The sequence below is a fragment of the Bos mutus genome, chromosome 18 (assembly GCF_027580195.1).
Source record: "Bos mutus isolate GX-2022 chromosome 18, NWIPB_WYAK_1.1, whole genome shotgun sequence".
NCBI lineage: Eukaryota > Metazoa > Chordata > Mammalia > Artiodactyla > Bovidae > Bos > Bos mutus.
The window spans coordinates 16,143,901-16,159,635 of NC_091634.1; the positions used below are offsets into that span (position 1 = coordinate 16,143,901).

At 53.2% G+C, this 15,735-nt stretch overlaps 3 protein-coding genes across 5 annotated transcripts; 2 read left to right on the forward strand and 1 right to left on the reverse strand.

Annotated features, from left to right (window-relative positions):
- Positions 1-54: 54 nt before the first annotated feature.
- On the forward strand, positions 55-2,962 carry TYROBP (transmembrane immune signaling adaptor TYROBP). Of its 2 annotated transcripts, none has more exons than XM_005908214.3 (5): positions 55-201; positions 581-607; positions 769-903; positions 1,058-1,104; positions 2,733-2,962. In XM_005908214.3, exons 1-5 carry the CDS (start codon positions 147-149, stop codon positions 2,796-2,798), a joined length of 330 nt encoding a protein of 109 aa, XP_005908276.1. In that variant the 5' UTR covers positions 55-146; the 3' UTR covers positions 2,799-2,962. The 2 variants fall into 2 exon arrangements, with proteins under 2 accessions (XP_005908276.1, XP_005908277.1); XM_005908215.2 differs by having other exon boundaries at positions 58-201; positions 1,061-1,104.
- Positions 2,963-3,075: 113 nt separating this feature from the next.
- On the reverse strand, positions 3,076-4,557 carry HCST (hematopoietic cell signal transducer). Its single transcript, XM_005908213.3, has 4 exons — positions 4,424-4,557; positions 4,010-4,033; positions 3,464-3,595; positions 3,076-3,236 (listed from the first exon to the last, which is right to left on the reverse strand). Exons 1-4 carry the CDS (start codon positions 4,464-4,466, stop codon positions 3,196-3,198), a joined length of 240 nt encoding a protein of 79 aa, XP_005908275.1. The 5' UTR covers positions 4,467-4,557; the 3' UTR covers positions 3,076-3,195.
- Positions 4,558-6,674: 2,117 nt separating this feature from the next.
- On the forward strand, positions 6,675-14,183 carry NFKBID (NFKB inhibitor delta). 2 transcript variants are annotated; one of them, XM_070387933.1, is made up of 11 exons: positions 6,675-6,994; positions 7,380-7,480; positions 7,660-7,720; positions 8,561-8,751; positions 8,833-8,938; positions 9,057-9,203; positions 9,318-9,369; positions 9,462-9,610; positions 12,245-12,361; positions 12,654-12,818; positions 13,530-14,183. In XM_070387933.1, exons 3-11 carry the CDS (start codon positions 7,706-7,708, stop codon positions 13,581-13,583), a joined length of 996 nt encoding a protein of 331 aa, XP_070244034.1. In that variant the 5' UTR covers positions 6,675-6,994; positions 7,380-7,480; positions 7,660-7,705; the 3' UTR covers positions 13,584-14,183. The 2 variants fall into 2 exon arrangements, with proteins under 2 accessions (XP_070244034.1, XP_005908274.1); XM_005908212.3 differs by lacking the exons at positions 6,675-6,994; positions 7,380-7,480; positions 7,660-7,720 and adding an exon at positions 8,174-8,306.
- Positions 14,184-15,735: the final 1,552 nt, after the last annotated feature.

Here is a 15,735-nt window from a genome sequence, read left to right on the forward strand (position 1 = left end):
TGTCTGCCTGTCTCTGTTCCTCCTCCCCCATTGTCCCCTCCTCCCTCCTGCCACCACCCACCTCAGACTTCCTCCTTTACTGGGTTGGACACTACGCCACATCCCACCCGCCTTGGACTGTGGTGTCCAGCAGCGTTGCCTGCATCATGGAGGGCCTTAGACCCTCCGACAGGCTCCTATCTCTCCTTCTGACTGTGGGTGGTGAGTTGGGGGCTTCTGCAGCTTCTGGGCTCAGCACAGGGCAGGGCATGGAGCTGGGCGGAAAGAGAGAATCGAAGTGGGGCGGGGGAGTGTTGGAACTGCAGCAGATCCCCAGCCCCCCAAACCCTATGAGTCTCTCCCAGAGCCTGCGCCCCTACCCACCCCAAGATTTAGCCTCGGGGAGAAGCAGAGGGAGGGGACTCTAAGAGTGTTGCGAAAGGACAAGTCGATGTAGAAGGAACACAGTCCAGAGGCCTTGAGGACAGCCCCCAGGTCCCTCTCGTGCCCACCGGGGATCAGGAGACACCCTCCCCAGCTTCTATGCCTACTCCGCAGTCACAGCCTCGTGTCTCAGTTTACCTTCTTTTCCTCTCCTCAGGTCTCAGCCTCGTCCAGGCCCAGAGTGGTAGGTCTAGACCCTGCAATCCCCCGCCCTACCTCCCAAAGATCACTCCACCTCTGGACCCTTCCCCAGTCTCTCCACACATCCCCTCCGATGACTGACACCTCCTCCCAATTCCCACTCCCAGTGGTCTCCCCTGACTCCTGTACCACATCCATTCCCAGAATGCAACTGCTCCTCGGTGAGCCCAGGTGTGCTGGCAGGGATCGTGTTGGGGGACCTGATGCTGACCCTCCTCATCGCTCTGGCTGTGTACTACCTGGGTCGGCTGGTCCCTCGGGGGCGAGGGGCTACGGAGGGTGAGTGGGGCTGGCTGGGGATGGCCTGGGACCCTCTGAGGACTTGCCTGGCAAGGGAAGGGTAAGCTCCCAAGTCACAACCACCCAAAGAGAGGTGATGGAGGGACTGACTTTGGAACAAGAAAATAGTCCCAATTCTCACCCCACCCCCAAGCAGTGACCCGGAAACAGCACATCCCGGAGACAGAGTCGCCTTATCAGGTAAGGAAACCAAGTTCTTGCTTCATCTCTCACTCCAGCCCTGTGGTTGTCTGTCCGAAATGGCCCTCCCGCAGTCCCCGCAGAACCCAGACCCTGAAGCCACTTTCTCAGGAGCTCCTCAAACATTGAAGATGAAGCGTCCAAAACTGCTTTCAGTGATCAGTCATGACCTTAGGCTCAGTTTAAAATGTACAGAGGGGAAATTCAGGGATGGTTTGCCTCAGCCAGAAGGCAGGAAAAGCCCAGCCAGGACATGCTGATTTCTCAGAGAAGTCCTCCGAAGAGCAGAGGATATAATTCAACCCAATTTGGTAACTTTAAAATGAGGAGTTTTAGAATTAATAGTGGGGGGCAGGGAGCAGATCTTGTCTCCTTTTGAGAAACTGACAAAAGCCAGAGAAAATCCTTTGAAAAATCCATACTAAAAATGTAAAACTGTGTATATAATCTATGGGCAGTGCAAGTATCCTTGAAACCCTCCTTAAGAGCTATGATACAGGGACTTCCCTGGTGGTCCAATGGCTAAGACTCCGCGCTCGCAATGCAGGGAGCTCAGGTTCAATCCCTGGTTAGGGAACTAGATCCCACAGGCCGCAAATAAGAACCATGATGCAAATGTCATCTTTCCATCTCCCACACCGTGTCAGTGTTATTCTTAACCCTTTACGGGGTCATGAGTTCCTCTGAGAATCTAATGGAAGACAAACAGACCCTCTCCAGAAAGATGAACTCCCAGACCAGGCATTTGTATGTGATTTTAGGGATTCTATCTGGGGCCGGCATCTTGGGGCCACAGACCCTTACCTCACCCCCACTGTGAACCCTGCTCTGTGAAGTCTGTTTTACTTGTCTGCAACCAGCTCTGGTTTGTCCCACTTGTGGCTTGAAAGTCTCTCTGTAAAGTATAAGAATCTCAAGTTTGGCTCCATGAGGACCAGAAGACTCAAGGGAATTCCCAGTTACTGGGAGGCAGTGACATTTTAGGGCAAAGCCCCAATTTATTATTCCTTTGGTGAAATTTGTTGAGGGCTTGTTTAGGCTAGATGCTGGCGAGCTTACATCCTAGCTGGAGAGACAGTCTTGAAGCAAACTAACAAGATCACTTGGGGAGGCAGTGTGAAGAAAATAAAGCAGATTGATGTGACAATGACTGGGGTGTGAGGAGGAGAAACTAGAGATGAGGAAACCAAGAAATGCCTCTCAGGGAATTCCCTGGTGGTCCAGTGGTTAAGACTCTGTGCTTCCAATGCAGGGGGCCCGGGTTTGGTCTCTGTTCCACATGCCATGTGGTCAAAGGAAAAAAGAAATGCCTCTCTGAGAAAATTCCATGAGCTGAGACTAGAAGGGGGGAGAAGGAACCTCCCATGGGAATATCTGGGGAACTGGTGTTCCAGGCAGAGAGAAGAGCACACCCAAAGGCCCCTTGCCTGGGGCGTAATGGTGAGGCACAGGGAAGAGGGGAACATTGAATGCCCTTGAATAAAATCCCAGATCTCTTTCATGGCTACAAAGTTGAAAAAGCTGCCAGGGGCCTTGCCAGCCCCTGGAAGAAAGCTAGATTTTCAGTTTATTTGGTCCATACCCTGGTGGTCCTTTCACTGATGGTCCACACCCTGTCCATCCCTTAGGAGCTCCAAGGCCAGAGGACAGATGTCTACAGCGACCTCAACACACAGAGGGCGTATTACAAATGAGTCCAAAGCAGGGCAGTCAACGACCTGAGGCCTGGATCCAGTCATTCCTGATGCATGCGCAGCACTCTACTCCTAATCCCATCAAGACACAGATCCACAGAGTGGCCTCTATGAGATGTCAGACCTCTCCCCACTACTGCCCCCAAATAAACATTGGAGGACACAAACAATGCTGAGTTATTCCAGATCCCTGGGCTGATGGGATAGGGATATATGGAGTCCTGGGGGATCAAGGACCCAGAAAACAGGTAAATGAGAAGGAGCCTTTGAGAAAGAATTAGAACAAGACGTATTTCAATGGCTTTATTCCAGCCCCAAAGCAGGGTGGATTTTCTTGTGCTGCCACCCACATGCAGGATGAGAGGGTCAGAAGTCAAAACTCGCAGTTACAGGGAAGTCAACCCCTGCCAGGCATGTTGATGTAGATTTTGTCATCTTCTGGGGGTGGGGGAGAGCAAACACGAGGCCTGACCACCCACCTCCCACCCACACTTCCACCCCCTTGGGGACCCCCAGCCTCAGGGGTTTTCTCAGGAGTTCCCCCAAGCACCGCCCCCAGGGTTTCCCCGGAACCTCGAGGGCTTGCCCAAGGGGGGCCCCACCCTGGGGACCCCCTCCCTGGGGACATCTTGTCCCTTTAGGCCCAGCCCTGTCCCTACTCTCACCTTGGGTGGGCCTGCTGCGTAGGCGCGCACACACAAACACCACCACCACAATTAGCAGTGACACAACAGCATCCGCAGCCACAAGGCCTGCCAGGAGTGGCAGAGAGAGGGGCCCACATCCGGAACAGGAACCTGAAGGGTGGGGACCAAGACAAGAAGGCGGCTGAGGGGGGTTCCAGACACTCAAGGCTGGGCTTCAGGCATAGGATACAAAGGAAATCCCTTTGGGGGTGGATGTCCCAGAATTCCTGGGGAAGGAGAGGGGCGATGGAGATTCAGAGAGAAGCTGGGGATGTCCTAGGGCTCCCAGGACTGTGCTTTGGGCACAGTGAGTACCCCTGAAGACAGGTCGGGGGGTTGGCTCATTGTTGGGCCTTCAGTTTGGTGATGAGGATGGTGAAGTGGGGACCCAGAGAGGGCTGCAGATCCTCTGGTGGCTCCAACTAGAGGATGAGAAGTGAGATTCCGGACTCACAGGCCACACTTTAGGAATGGAAGGAGGACCTGAAGTGATGCCGTGAAGGGGAGGGGGTGTTGATTTCTCACCTGGGGTCATCTGAGCTGTAGCCACTGTGAAAGGAGAGGGAAGGCACATCAGTGGGCAGAGGTGGTTCTCAAAACAGGGTGCAGGGAAAGGAGATGCCCTGAGAAATCACCTCCACTCCAGAGAGATCAAATGAGAAGAGGGGCCAAGTGGGAGGGGAGCGCCCAGAGACCCAGAGAGAGACAGGAAATCAGAAGTAGAGGCAGAGACCCAGCAATAGAAGGGGGTGGACAGGCAGCCATCCAAATTCAGCTTCCCTTCCCAAAGAAGCGGCCCAGAAGTTTATTTCTGGAAAGGAAAGGGCACTGAGAGAAGGACCCGCCCTCAGCACCCCTCCCTTCAGATGCCACCCCAAACTGTCCTGTTCACAAAACTCTAACACCACCCCCTCCAGCCCCCGTAACCACTGGCATCACCTGGGAGCAAAAGCAGGAACAGGATGTTGCCTGGCGGGACCATGGTGGGCTGGGGGCTGGAAGGGACCTCTCAAAGGGCTTAGGTCCAGAGAAGTCCTGAGGAACAATGGGGGAGTGGAGAGGCAGCAATAGCGGATGTCACCCTGCTGGTGACAAGGCCACCTGCTTCCTGTGTGTCTGTGTGGGAGGGGGAGAGGTGATGGATCCCTCTGACTGCCTTCAGGGACAAACCAGGGGGAGGGTCAGAGAGACCAGTGAGGGTGCTATGATTGTCCAGGTGAGACATGACAGGTAGACCAGGGTGTGGGCACTGGGGAGATTCTGGCAAGATTTTTAAAGTAGAGACGACAAAACTTGCTGATGGAGTGGATATGAGTGTGTATGAGAGAGAGGGATCCAGGATGACCGAAGATTCTGGTCTGAGCAACTAAGAAGGACAGAGAATCCTTTGACAGGATGGAGAAGGAGGGGAAGCAGGTTTAGATGAAAAAGTGCCCAGGTTTGGCAAACTGAGTTGGAAATGCCTGATAGAGCTCCCTGTGGAGAAGCTGAATGACCACAGCGGCCTCTTTTGAGTTCACGGATGTCTGGTCTGGAGATGTAAATTTGGGGACTGATGGCTCATGGATGGTATTTAAAGCCATAAGACTGGATGAGATCATCAAGGAAGTGAGTAGAGACAGAGGAGCAACACTACCTCCCCCAGCACCAAGAAAGGGTGAAGAGGAGTAAACAGGCAGGAAAACGGAAGGAGCAGCAAGTGAGGGAGGAGAATTAGGAGAGCACAGTCTTGAACGCAGGGGAGAAATGTGATTTACATGGTCACCAAGATGGGAACTGAGAAACGAGCCTCCCACTGGAATGACAGTCTGTTCTAGGGCTGGGAATTCCTGCCTGCTTGGTTCACAGCTACACCACAGCACCCAGCAAAGTGCCTCCCTTGCAGTAATAAATTCTTTTTAACGACGAATGAACAAATGAGAATTGGCCTCTGAAAAAGAAGGTGATGTGGGGAAGAGGGGAAACTTGAGTCCACCTATATCACTCTACCTATAGACCTTTCCTCCCTTGAGACCAAGGAGTCCAGAACCCCAGCCCCCTTCTCCCTGGACCTGGTATTACTGGCAGCGTCCTCCAACCCTCCACCAGCCCAGGGCCTTGAAGTCAAGGCCTCCAACATCCACTTGGACAAAGATCCAGGAATTCGGGTCCCCAGTTCCCTCCTCCTTCAGGAGTCCGCCACCCCAGGAACCTTCTCCCTCAGACCAAAGATAGGGTTCCCAATTCCTCTTTCCCAGGAGACTTCGGAGTCGGGCCTTCAAATGAGCCCGCCCATTCAGACACCAGATTCGCTCGAGCGCACCGCGGGGACTCCCGGGCTTGTGGGAGGGGCCCTGCCCAGGACTGGGCGGGGCCAGAACCTCCGTTTAAAAACTCGCGGGGGGACCCGGCCCAAGATCGGGGACCCGGCGGCGGCTCCGCGGGGAAGCAGCGAGGCTGGCGCAGCGCCGAGGCCGGGGCCCTGGGGGCCCGCAATCAGCACCACGGAATCCCCGAGGTAACTGGGGGGCGGGGAGGTGAAGTACGCTCGGCCCCTAAGAGAGGAGCTGGGGAACGGACTCCTGAGGTTCTGAGGGACGGAGATGGACATCAAGAGTGAGGGGTCTAGCATCAAGCTGAGAGTGAGAACCCAACGTGTGCAGGGGGCAGAGGGTGCAGAGTCCTGGGTCGTGATGCCGGAGCGGCTGGGATTCTGGGTTCCGTGTCTGGAGAGCTAAAGGACTGGGGATCCGGAATCTTAGGTTCTGGGAGTGAAAGTGCTGGGAACCCGGAGCCCTGCCTAGGTCCTAGAAGGAGGGGCTGGCGACCCAGCCGCCATACTCTAGAAGAGGCTGGATTGAGTCCTTGGGGGCGTTTGAAATTGGCCAAGGTCTGGATAGGCAAGGTCCGAGGCTTGGCTGCAGGGATGCTCTCGGCCCGTGACCCTGCTCCCACCCTGGGATTTCCCGAATCGCCACCCGGCCCGGGTCCCCGGGCTGAGCAGGAATTCCCCATGTGCGGGGATTCTACGAGCGCCACGCTTGGCCACGCATTGCGTTTCGGAGCCGGACACCTGGTGTATGGGGTAGAGAGGAAGCGGGAGGTGGAAGATTCCCTTGCGTGTGCGCCGTGACGTCAGCGCGTCGCGTCTGGGCTGTTTCCGAGTCCGCCCTCCCGCGCTTAACCCTTTTTCCGCCCGAGCCGGGTGAGGGCCGAGGGCCCAGGCTTCTGGGGTCGCGTGAACAAGGAGTCTGGAAACTGGGACTCCCAGGTCCTAGAGGGGAGTAGGCTGAGGCCCGGACTCGTGGGTCCTGGGGTAGCAGTTGAGAGTCTCCCAGACTCCTGTGGGGTGGGGTTTAGACTCCTGCGTCTGAAGAAGGGGGCAAGGTCCGAACTTTTGGATCCCTGAAGAGCCAAGGGGCTGTCGACTTCGTGGTTCCTCAGGGAGAGAGGCTGGGGACTCGGATATCTGGTTTCCCGAGGAAAAGTATCAGGGCAGCTTCTAGGGCAGAGAGATTTGGGAACCTGCATGTGCGTCTCTGTGAAGGGAAGCCCGGCATTCCCCCGAATTCCTCAGGACTGAGAGATCTGGGGGTGGGGTGCGGTGGGATTTTTCACGGAAGTGGCGGTCAGAGGGAGGGGAGCTGCAGAGGGCGCCCTCCACCCCCTTCCTTAGTTTCCACGACGCTGGTGGAAAGTTGGGTCAGAGGGGAAAGTGCGGAGCAAAAGGAAGGAAACGGCGGAGGCGGCTGCGGCGCTGCACCCGAAATCTTAGATTGGCTTTGGAGTTCTCAGGCGACAGCAATGTGCCAGTTTTTTCCGCGCGGGAGGGCGAGGAGGATGTTCAGATCCACTCCCCCGCGCCCTTGGGTGACTTAAAGACCCCTGATAACTTCCCTCCCTCCTCACCCCGCAGTGAGCCGGAATGAGCGCAGCCATTGCCCGTCACAGACGGTGAAGAAGCTGCTAGAAGAACAGAGGCGCCGCCAGCAGCAGCCAGACACCTGTGCGCTACCGGTGAGCCCCAGGACGCCCTATAAACTACAACTCCCATGAGGTCATGTCCTGGTGGGCAAGGGCCCTCAGGGCTGACGAGAGATGTAGTCCTGACTTAGATGCCTTGTAGGTGGGGAATGGGTACCGAGAAGTCTGCTGGATAAATTCCCCCTTGTTTCTTTTTGTTTTGGCCTCTGCAGGGACAGTTCCCACCTCCCTTGGCCCAGCCCCTGACTTCATCTGTGAATGAGGGTGAAGCTGGTAAGTCTGGAAACTCACTTGGTTCCCCCAGGGACTCAAACATCCCTGCTCTTAGAACTTTCCAGAACTTAGGTGTTAGGCCCTCATTCTTGCTGAGACCTGGTAGAAGTTTCATCTCCCAGATTCTCTGGAGCTCAGTAGTTTATGCACGTAGTCCTGGGGTCCAGGCTCCCAGCCTGGAGTCTAGGCCCTCATTCAGTGTTCAGGCATTTAGGCTCCCACAGTCCAAACCTCCAGCCCTTTGGTGCCCCAGAAGTACTAGCTTTCTGTATCCTGGGGACGCTGGGCCCTCATACAGCTCCTGTCTGGGCTGCTACTTCCCTGGCTCTGGTAACCAGGCCTGCCCCTCCTCCTCCTCTCACACACAGGCCATACTCACTTCCCAGCACACCAGGAGACTGTGGGTTCTGGACTTGGCAGCCTGGCGCCCCCCACTGGCTTTGTAGACTGGGACCCCAACAAGCATGCTGCCTACACGGACAGCCTCTACTCTTATCCTGCTTCTGCTGCTGAAAGTTTTCTGACTCCTGACTTCTACTCACCCTCGGACCCAGGGCGGCCGTGTTCATTTCCCCTAGGGATGGAGGTGAGACTGACAATGGGAACTGGATGCTGAAGGGTCCCTGAGATGCCCAGTTGCCCTTATGCAGCACAGCATTCTGAGATGTCTGGGTCAGGAGCCCATTCCTCAGATGGGCAAAACCAAGGCCCAAAGGTCCAGGGTTACTGGCCGCAGATGGAACATCCAGCCACTCTGCCTAGCACTCTGTATGTATATGTGTGTGGTGGAAAGAGGGAATTCTCAGCTGACTGGCTCTCCCCACCCTCTGTACCCTTCAGGACCCCCTGGACACTCGGCTCTATGCAGACCCTTCCCTGCCACAGGCAGGATCCTGGAGGGCTTCTGGGCTCCCCTCAGGACCTCCACAGTTGCCTCCTGTGGTCACTGGACCATCCCTGGACACCGCCCGTGCTCACATGCTGGCTCTAGGGCCCCAAAAGCTGCTGGCGCAGGATGAGGAGGGAGACACGTGAGTACAGGGGAGTGGAGTCTGCGGGCTCCCTGCTCAGTTGGGGTGCTGTGCTCATTGCTGCCCCCCACCTGTCCCTAGGCTCCTGCACCTGTTTGCTGCGCGGGGGTTGCGCTGGGCAGCATACGCCGCAGCTGAGATGCTCCAAGCGTACAGACATCTAGACATTCGTGAGCATAAGGGCAAGGTGAGGGCTGGAGGCGTGGTCTCCTGGATCTGAGGACAAAAGGGCTGAGGGCCTGGGTCCCTGGTTTTCAGAGGGTAGAGGATGGGGGGCCCAGACTGACCTTTCCTGACACCTGCAGACCCCTCTTCTGGTGGCTGCTGCTGCCAACCAACCCCTGATTGTGGAGGATCTACTGAACCTGGGAGCGGAACCCAACGCCACTGACCATCAAGGACGTTCTGTCTTACACGTGGCCGCTACGTATGGGCTCCCAAGAGTCCTCTCGGTATGTCCGTTTGGCAGATGGGATGAATGGGATGGGCTAGATTGCCTAGATCCTGAGTTTCAGGGCTACATGGCCTGGAGAGACTCTAAGCCAGCTCTCTGCCTTCTCCTCCAGGCTGTAATTAACTCAGGGGTTCGAGTTGACATAGAAGCCAGAGACTTTGAGGGTAAGTTGAATGGTGGGCAGGGTGTTGTGGCAGGTGGGGCTGGGTCAGGGGAGTGCTCCAGATATAGAGTCCTCACTGTCTCTGCTCTGCAGGCCTCACCCCACTCCACACAGCCATCCTGGCCCTCAACGTGGCTATGCACCCACCTGACCTATATCCCCCAGTACTGAGTACCCAGGCCCAGGACAGGCTGGCTTGCGTCAAGATGTTGCTGCACATGGGTGCGGATCACACCAGCCAGGTGAGCTGGGCAGTGGACAGCTAGCCCCCAGAGGGCATGTGAGATGGGAGCTCTTGAATGTCCAAGAAAGCTAAATAAATGCTGACTTGCCCCTTGTCAGTGGCGTGAACTTAAACATGTTACTTCACTTCTCTGTGTCCCAGTTGTCAACTGGGAATAATATTAATGATTTTAGCTTATATTTATCAAGCACTTAACAATTATTAAACACTGAGTTTCACCGATTAGCTAATTGAATCCTCACAAACATGCTTTGATGTGTGTGCTATTATTGCCTTCTCCATTTTAATGATAATGAAACTGAGGCTCAAGGACTCAAAAATCTTGTACCTTGTAAGTGTCAGAGAGGGAATCCAAGCCCAGGTGGCCTGACCCTATAATCCAGCTCTTACTACATATATTCTCCTCCTTCCTGACAGTAGCTCCTTCAAAGGCTGGCTGAAAGAATTACACATCCACTCATTATTTTGGATTTTTTTTGTTTTAAAGAACTTTGAACACAGATAAAGTACAGAAAATGGTATTGATATAATAAACTCCACCTACCCAACATAAATAACCAGCAACTCAAAGCTAGTCCTATTCCATTCACTTCTCCACTTCCCTGTATTATTTTTAAGTAAATCCAAGCTTATAGTTTTATGGGTAAAATTATACCCATAAATATTTGTCTTAAAAGATAAGGATTCTTTTTAACCTCAGTACCATTATTCCACCTTAAAAAAATTAACAGTCTCATAATATCAAATATCTTGTGTTCAAATTTTTGTTCAGCTCTAAAGTAACATATGGGCTTCTCAGGTGGCATAGCAGTAGAGAGTCCGCCTGCCAAGCAGGAGACGAGGGTTCCATCCCTGGGTTGGAAAGATCCCCTCAAGAAGGAAATAGCAACCCACTCCAGTATTCTTGCCTGGAAAATCCCATGGACAAAGGAGCCTGGCAGGCTGTAGTCCATGGGATCACAAAGATTCTGACACAACTTAGTGACTGAGCATGCAAGCACAGTAACATACATTTATTTTTTTCATTAAAAAAAACAAAAAAACTATGATCCAAATAAAGCCCACACATTGCAATGATATGTCTTTTTTTTTCCCTTTTTAAAAAATTTTTTATTGAAGTATAGTTGATTTACAATGTTGTGTTAGTTTCAGGTACACAGCAAAGTGATTTATTTGTATAATATATGCATATTCTATTTCATATTCTTTTCCATTATGGTCTATTACACGATGTTAAGTCTAGTTCCCTGTGCTACACAGTAGGACCTTGTTTGTCTATTTTATATGTAGTAGTTTGTTTCTGCTGCTGCTGCTAAGTCGCTTCAGTCGTGTCCGACTCTGCGACCCCATAGACGGCAGCCCACCAGGCTGCCCCGTCCCTGGGATTCTCCAGGCAAGAACACTGGAGTGGGTTGCCATTTCCTTCTCCAATGCATGAAAGTGAAGTTGCTCAGTCATGTCCGACCCTTAGCAACCCCATGGACCGCAGCCCACCAGGCTCCTCCATCCATGGGATTTTGCAGGCAAGAGTACTCCTAATTTATCCTCCCCCACCCTGTTTCCCTTTAGTAAGTATGTTTTCTATGTCTAAACACATAGTTTTTCATGTTTATTATCATGAGGGATTCTTTGAAGGCACATAATAAAGTTTCATTGTGGAAAATGTCTTTATTTGCTTCAAAATATGAAGAGAGCTTCTCAATATGGAAGTAGATATAGGCTGAGGTAGTCCACTGATAAATGCTTCTCAGCTGTCATCCTTGTAGATAAAATAGTCCATGTGGGATGTGGGTGCATTTTATGGTGTTCAGTAGAATGTGGGCTGGCCAGGGCAGCTGCTAGTCCAGAGATCCAGAGAGCTCCTTTGGAGGACTAGAAAAGGAGTCTTTTTCTCAATGATACCTGAGCTGGAAAACTGTCTTAATGAATATACAGTTCAGTGGTGCTTATGATCTGAATGTGTGCTTGTGTTCGGTCAATTGCTCAGTTGTGTCCAACTCTTTACAAGCCCATGGACTGTAGCCCACAAGGCTCCTCTGTCCGTGGGATTTTCCCGGCAAGAATACTGGAGTGGGTTGCAATTTCCCCCTCCAGGGGATCTTCCCAACCCAGGGATCAAAACCATGTCTCTTGTGTCTCCTGCATTGGCAGGCAAAGTCTTTACCACTGCTCCATGATCTGAATGGCACCCCCTTAAATCTGGTATTCTTATAGAGTGCACAGTGCATACAACTGTATAATGCACATATGCTGCTGCTGCTGAGTCGCTTCAGTCGTATCCCACTCGGTGTGACCCCATAGACGGCAGCCCACTAGGCTCCGCTGTCCCTGGGATTCTCCAGGCAAGAACACTAGAGTGGGTTGCCATTTCCTTCTCCAATGCATGAAAGTGAAAAGTGAAAGTGAAGTTGTTCAGTCGTGTCCAACTCTTAGTGACCCTGTGGACTGCAGCCTACCAGGCTCCTCTGTCCGTGGGATTTTCCAGAGTACTGGAGTGGGGTGCCATTGCCTTCTCCGATCTACATATGGGTGCTTGCAAAAGAGGAACAGAGTCTCTAAAGGCTCTTGGGTTCCATGGCTGGAGGCCTGGGTATGAGGACTGGCCTGACCTCTGCCATTTCCCTCCCCACAGGAAATCAAGAGCAACAAGACTGTTCTGCACTTGGCTGTGCAGGCTGCCAACCCGACCCTGGTTCAGCTGCTACTGGCACTGCCACGGGGAGACCCGCGGGCCTTTGTCAACATGAAGGTAGGGGCCTGGGCTGGAATGTGCAGACTGGGTGAGATGTGAGAGACGGGCAGCTGGATGCTGGGGGTCCTGTGGGCTGTGGCTGTGGAGGGGACGATGTATAGGATGTGGACCTAGACCAGAGGCACATGTTGGACATAGACAGAGGGCTGTGTGGAATGTGGTATGGAGCAGGGCTCTGGGACGTGAGAGGGGACATGTGGGACGTGAACGTGGCAATATAGAGAGTGTTAGGTCGAGAGCCCAAGCCAGCTGAGTGCATCCTTAGCAGTCCTCCCCTCACTGTCTCCAGGCCCATGGGAACACCGCCCTCCACATGGCAGCCGCCCTGCCCCCTGGGCCGGCCCAGGAGGCCATTGTGCGGTGCCTGCTGGCAGCTGGAGCGGATCCAACACTGCGCAACCTGGAGAATGAGCAGCCTGTCCACCTGCTACGGCCTGGGCCGGGCCCCGAGGGGGTGAGCACTGAGCCAGCCCCTACTGCAGGGTGAACCTCTGACCCCATCCATTTCTGCCTTTAGAGGGTGATTTGTGGTCTCAGAAGGTGACCTTGACCCTTCTCCGACCCCGACTTCAAAATGTGACCTTGAGGGACTTCCCTGGCAGTCCAGTGGTTAAGACTTCCCACTACTACTGCAAGGGGATTGGGTTTGATTCCTGGTCTGGGAACTAAGGTCCCACATGCCATGCAGCACAGCCAAAACAAAAGTGATCTTGGACCTCAGTGTCTGCTCCCTTGCCTGATAAGGTGACTCCTCCTGATATCTATTTAAACCCTGACCTCAGAGTATGACCTCTACTTTTAACCCTGAATCCTGACCTTAAAGCGTGACCTTTGATCCCCAGGATAACCTCTAGCCCCCTGACTTTTAGTCCTGACTTCAGAGTGGGACTTCTGACCCTCAAATGTGACTCTGACTCCTAGCTTCTCCCCTTGGACTCCCAGTCCTCAATGCTAATCACAAGGTGGGAACTCCCAGCCAGCAACACCTTTGCTCAGGAGCCTTGATTCATTGTGTGCACGAGGCTTCACCCCCATTCCCACACATTTGACCTTCAAACCCATCTGACTCGACTCACTTCTCTCTAACCTCCAACTTCACAGGGTGCGCCTGCCCCATCTCTCCCGCAGCCTCTCAAACTTCTTCCCCATCTTGTTTTGTCCACAGCTCCGGCAGCTATTGAAGAGGAGCCGAGTGGCACCCCCAGGCCTGTCCTCTTAGGACGCAAACCCAGAACCTGGACTGATTTTCCAGTCCCCACCGTCCTGTGGGACAACCAGCGTATGCTAATGTTGCAAATCCGTGATAATGTATGTAGACAATGTCCAGTCTTTGGGGTCTTACATTAAAACCCCAAAATGGCTGCTAGGGGTAAACAGTCCCCAATATTTGGGGCAGTATATGATACCCCTCTCCCACCCACAAGGAGCCCTCTTGATGATTTCTGTGAAATCGAGGCCCCTTGATTGTTTCTGTGAAACACCCTAGACCCCCCCCTTTCCCCAGCAGGATCTTTTGGGGTCCCCTCTGCTAACTCAGCTCTTTACATCTGGAACCCCAGATATAACTCCCTTACATGTTACTTGGAGTATCCCCCAAAATAGCTTCTGGTACCATCCCAGTAGAGCTCCAAGATGACCCAGTGAACTCCCCGGGACCCAGCCCCTTCAGGTCCCTGACATAGGAAGGACTCTCCTAAGTTAGGTTCCCCTAGGTCTTTTAAAGTCGGAACTCAGCCAGGCCCCTGTCTCAGACGTCGGTATTTCCAGTGAATCCCTTCCCCTCTCTGAAGCTCCCGATTAAACTCAACCTGGATTGGAACCGTTACTGTCTAATCGCTCATCATGGGTGCAGGGAAGTGACTGAGGAGCTGTGTTTGGGTGAGTGTGTCTGGGTGGGGTGTTGTAGCAAACACCGTGGGGGGGCCAAGTCCACGTCCTGTCGCCCTCCCCGCTCAACGCCTGGTGGTCTGACCGCCAGGGCCAGCACGCAAGTCTTTGCCTGTGGGCCTTCTCAGACCACTGGTGCCCACTTTGCCTCTTCCCACTCCAGTAGCCCTCAACCAGTGACTGACTGAAGGGAGATGGTATGTAAATGCTCCAGGCCCACCGCATCAGTGGGGATGACTGTGTGTGTTCTACACGGGCTCTCAAAGTTCCCTGACGGGATGAACCTCCAGTTCTCTACCCAGTGGTTCTGGCTTGCTAACATGCCCTTTCGTGGCAGCTTTTTCCTTTTCTGTGTCACTTCCTGCTTCCCCCACCAGTGTTTTTCACCCCTTCCAGGTAATCATGTCCTCAAATCCTTACCTCAGCCTCTGCTTCTGGAGAAACCTTAACTAACGACAGAAGGCCTCCACAATGCCCTCTTCTCATATCTGCCCCACAGCCTCTGCTCTGGCCTCCATTCCAATCTCATCCCTTCAGAGAGCCCTCTGACCCACGTTAGCCCCCACTGCTTGGAGCCTCTCTCGGACAGCAAACCAAGCACACTCGAGGGTGTGGCCCAGTGTCTCTACCCTAAGACCTAAGGCTTAAAACAGCCACCGCTTTTTATGGCCATGATTTTGCAGTCTGGGCTGGGCTGGGCTGGGCAGTTCTCCTGTCTTGCTTTGGTCACTCATGTGGCTGCAGTCAGCTGGAGGCCTGCTTGGACTGGACAATGGCACTCACATGTCTGAGAGTTCGATCAAGATGGCTGAAACCCCTGAGAGTGAACCGAGCATCTCTCTCTGGTCCCTCCAGGAGGGTAGCAGGATCCCTTCACATGATAGCTCCAAGAGAACAAGCCTCTGCTCACATCATGCTTGCTGACACCACACTGCTCAAAGTCCGTCATGTGGCCAAGCCCAGAATCTGTGGGGAGGAGGGTACTACCCACAGACAAGAAGACTGGGAGGTGGGGTCATTGGCGGTGCCAGCGCAAGTCTCCCACATGAGCTGCTTTGGACCAGCACGTGTGCGCCTCTGTGTGTACTCACATACTCGCAGCTGACCCGTGAAAAATTCATAGAAATATGTCACATTTCATCAATTCTAGGGAGAACTTAATAGGAATTCATCTTACAGTCAATTATGTGACCTAGTTTAATGTCAGCATATTTTTCCTTTGTGGTACACAAAATAATGGTATTATTTTTGATAGTATCTTAGATTCTGTTGACATATATGTATCCCAACATGTTTCAAAACACACATTCACACACACAGACACCACTAACGATAACATGTTTGTATGTGTTTGTGTGTGCTCTGTTGTGTCCGACTCTGCGAACCTATGGACTCTGGCCCACCAGGTTCCTCCATCCGTGGAATTTTCTAGGCAAGGATATGGAGTGGGTTGCCATTTTCTTCTCTAGGGAATCTTTCTGACC

Bases quoted from the DNA above. Each gene is read 5' to 3' on its own strand.
- NFKBID (XM_070387933.1), top strand. The intron at 9,370-9,461 runs GTAAGTTGAATG...TCTGCTCTGCAG, and splicing joins AGAAGCCAGAGACTTTGAGG to GCCTCACCCCACTCCACACA. The intron at 9,611-12,244 runs GTGAGCTGGGCA...CCCTCCCCACAG, and splicing joins GTGCGGATCACACCAGCCAG to GAAATCAAGAGCAACAAGAC.
- HCST (XM_005908213.3), bottom strand. From the start codon at position 4,466: ATGGTCCCGCCAGGCAACATCCTGTTCCTGCTTTTGCTCCCAG. The intron at 4,034-4,423 runs GTGATGCCAGTG...CTCCTTTCACAG, and splicing joins GTTCCTGCTTTTGCTCCCAG to TGGCTACAGCTCAGATGACC. The intron at 3,237-3,463 runs GTGAGAGTAGGG...CCCCACCCCCAG, and splicing joins ACGCAGCAGGCCCACCCAAG to AAGATGACAAAATCTACATC.
- TYROBP (XM_005908214.3), top strand. From the start codon at position 147: ATGGAGGGCCTTAGACCCTCCGACAGGCTCCTATCTCTCCTTCTGACT. The intron at 202-580 runs GTGAGTTGGGGG...TCCTCTCCTCAG, and splicing joins TCTCCTTCTGACTGTGGGTG to GTCTCAGCCTCGTCCAGGCC. The intron at 904-1,057 runs GTGAGTGGGGCT...CCCACCCCCAAG, and splicing joins GGGGCGAGGGGCTACGGAGG to CAGTGACCCGGAAACAGCAC.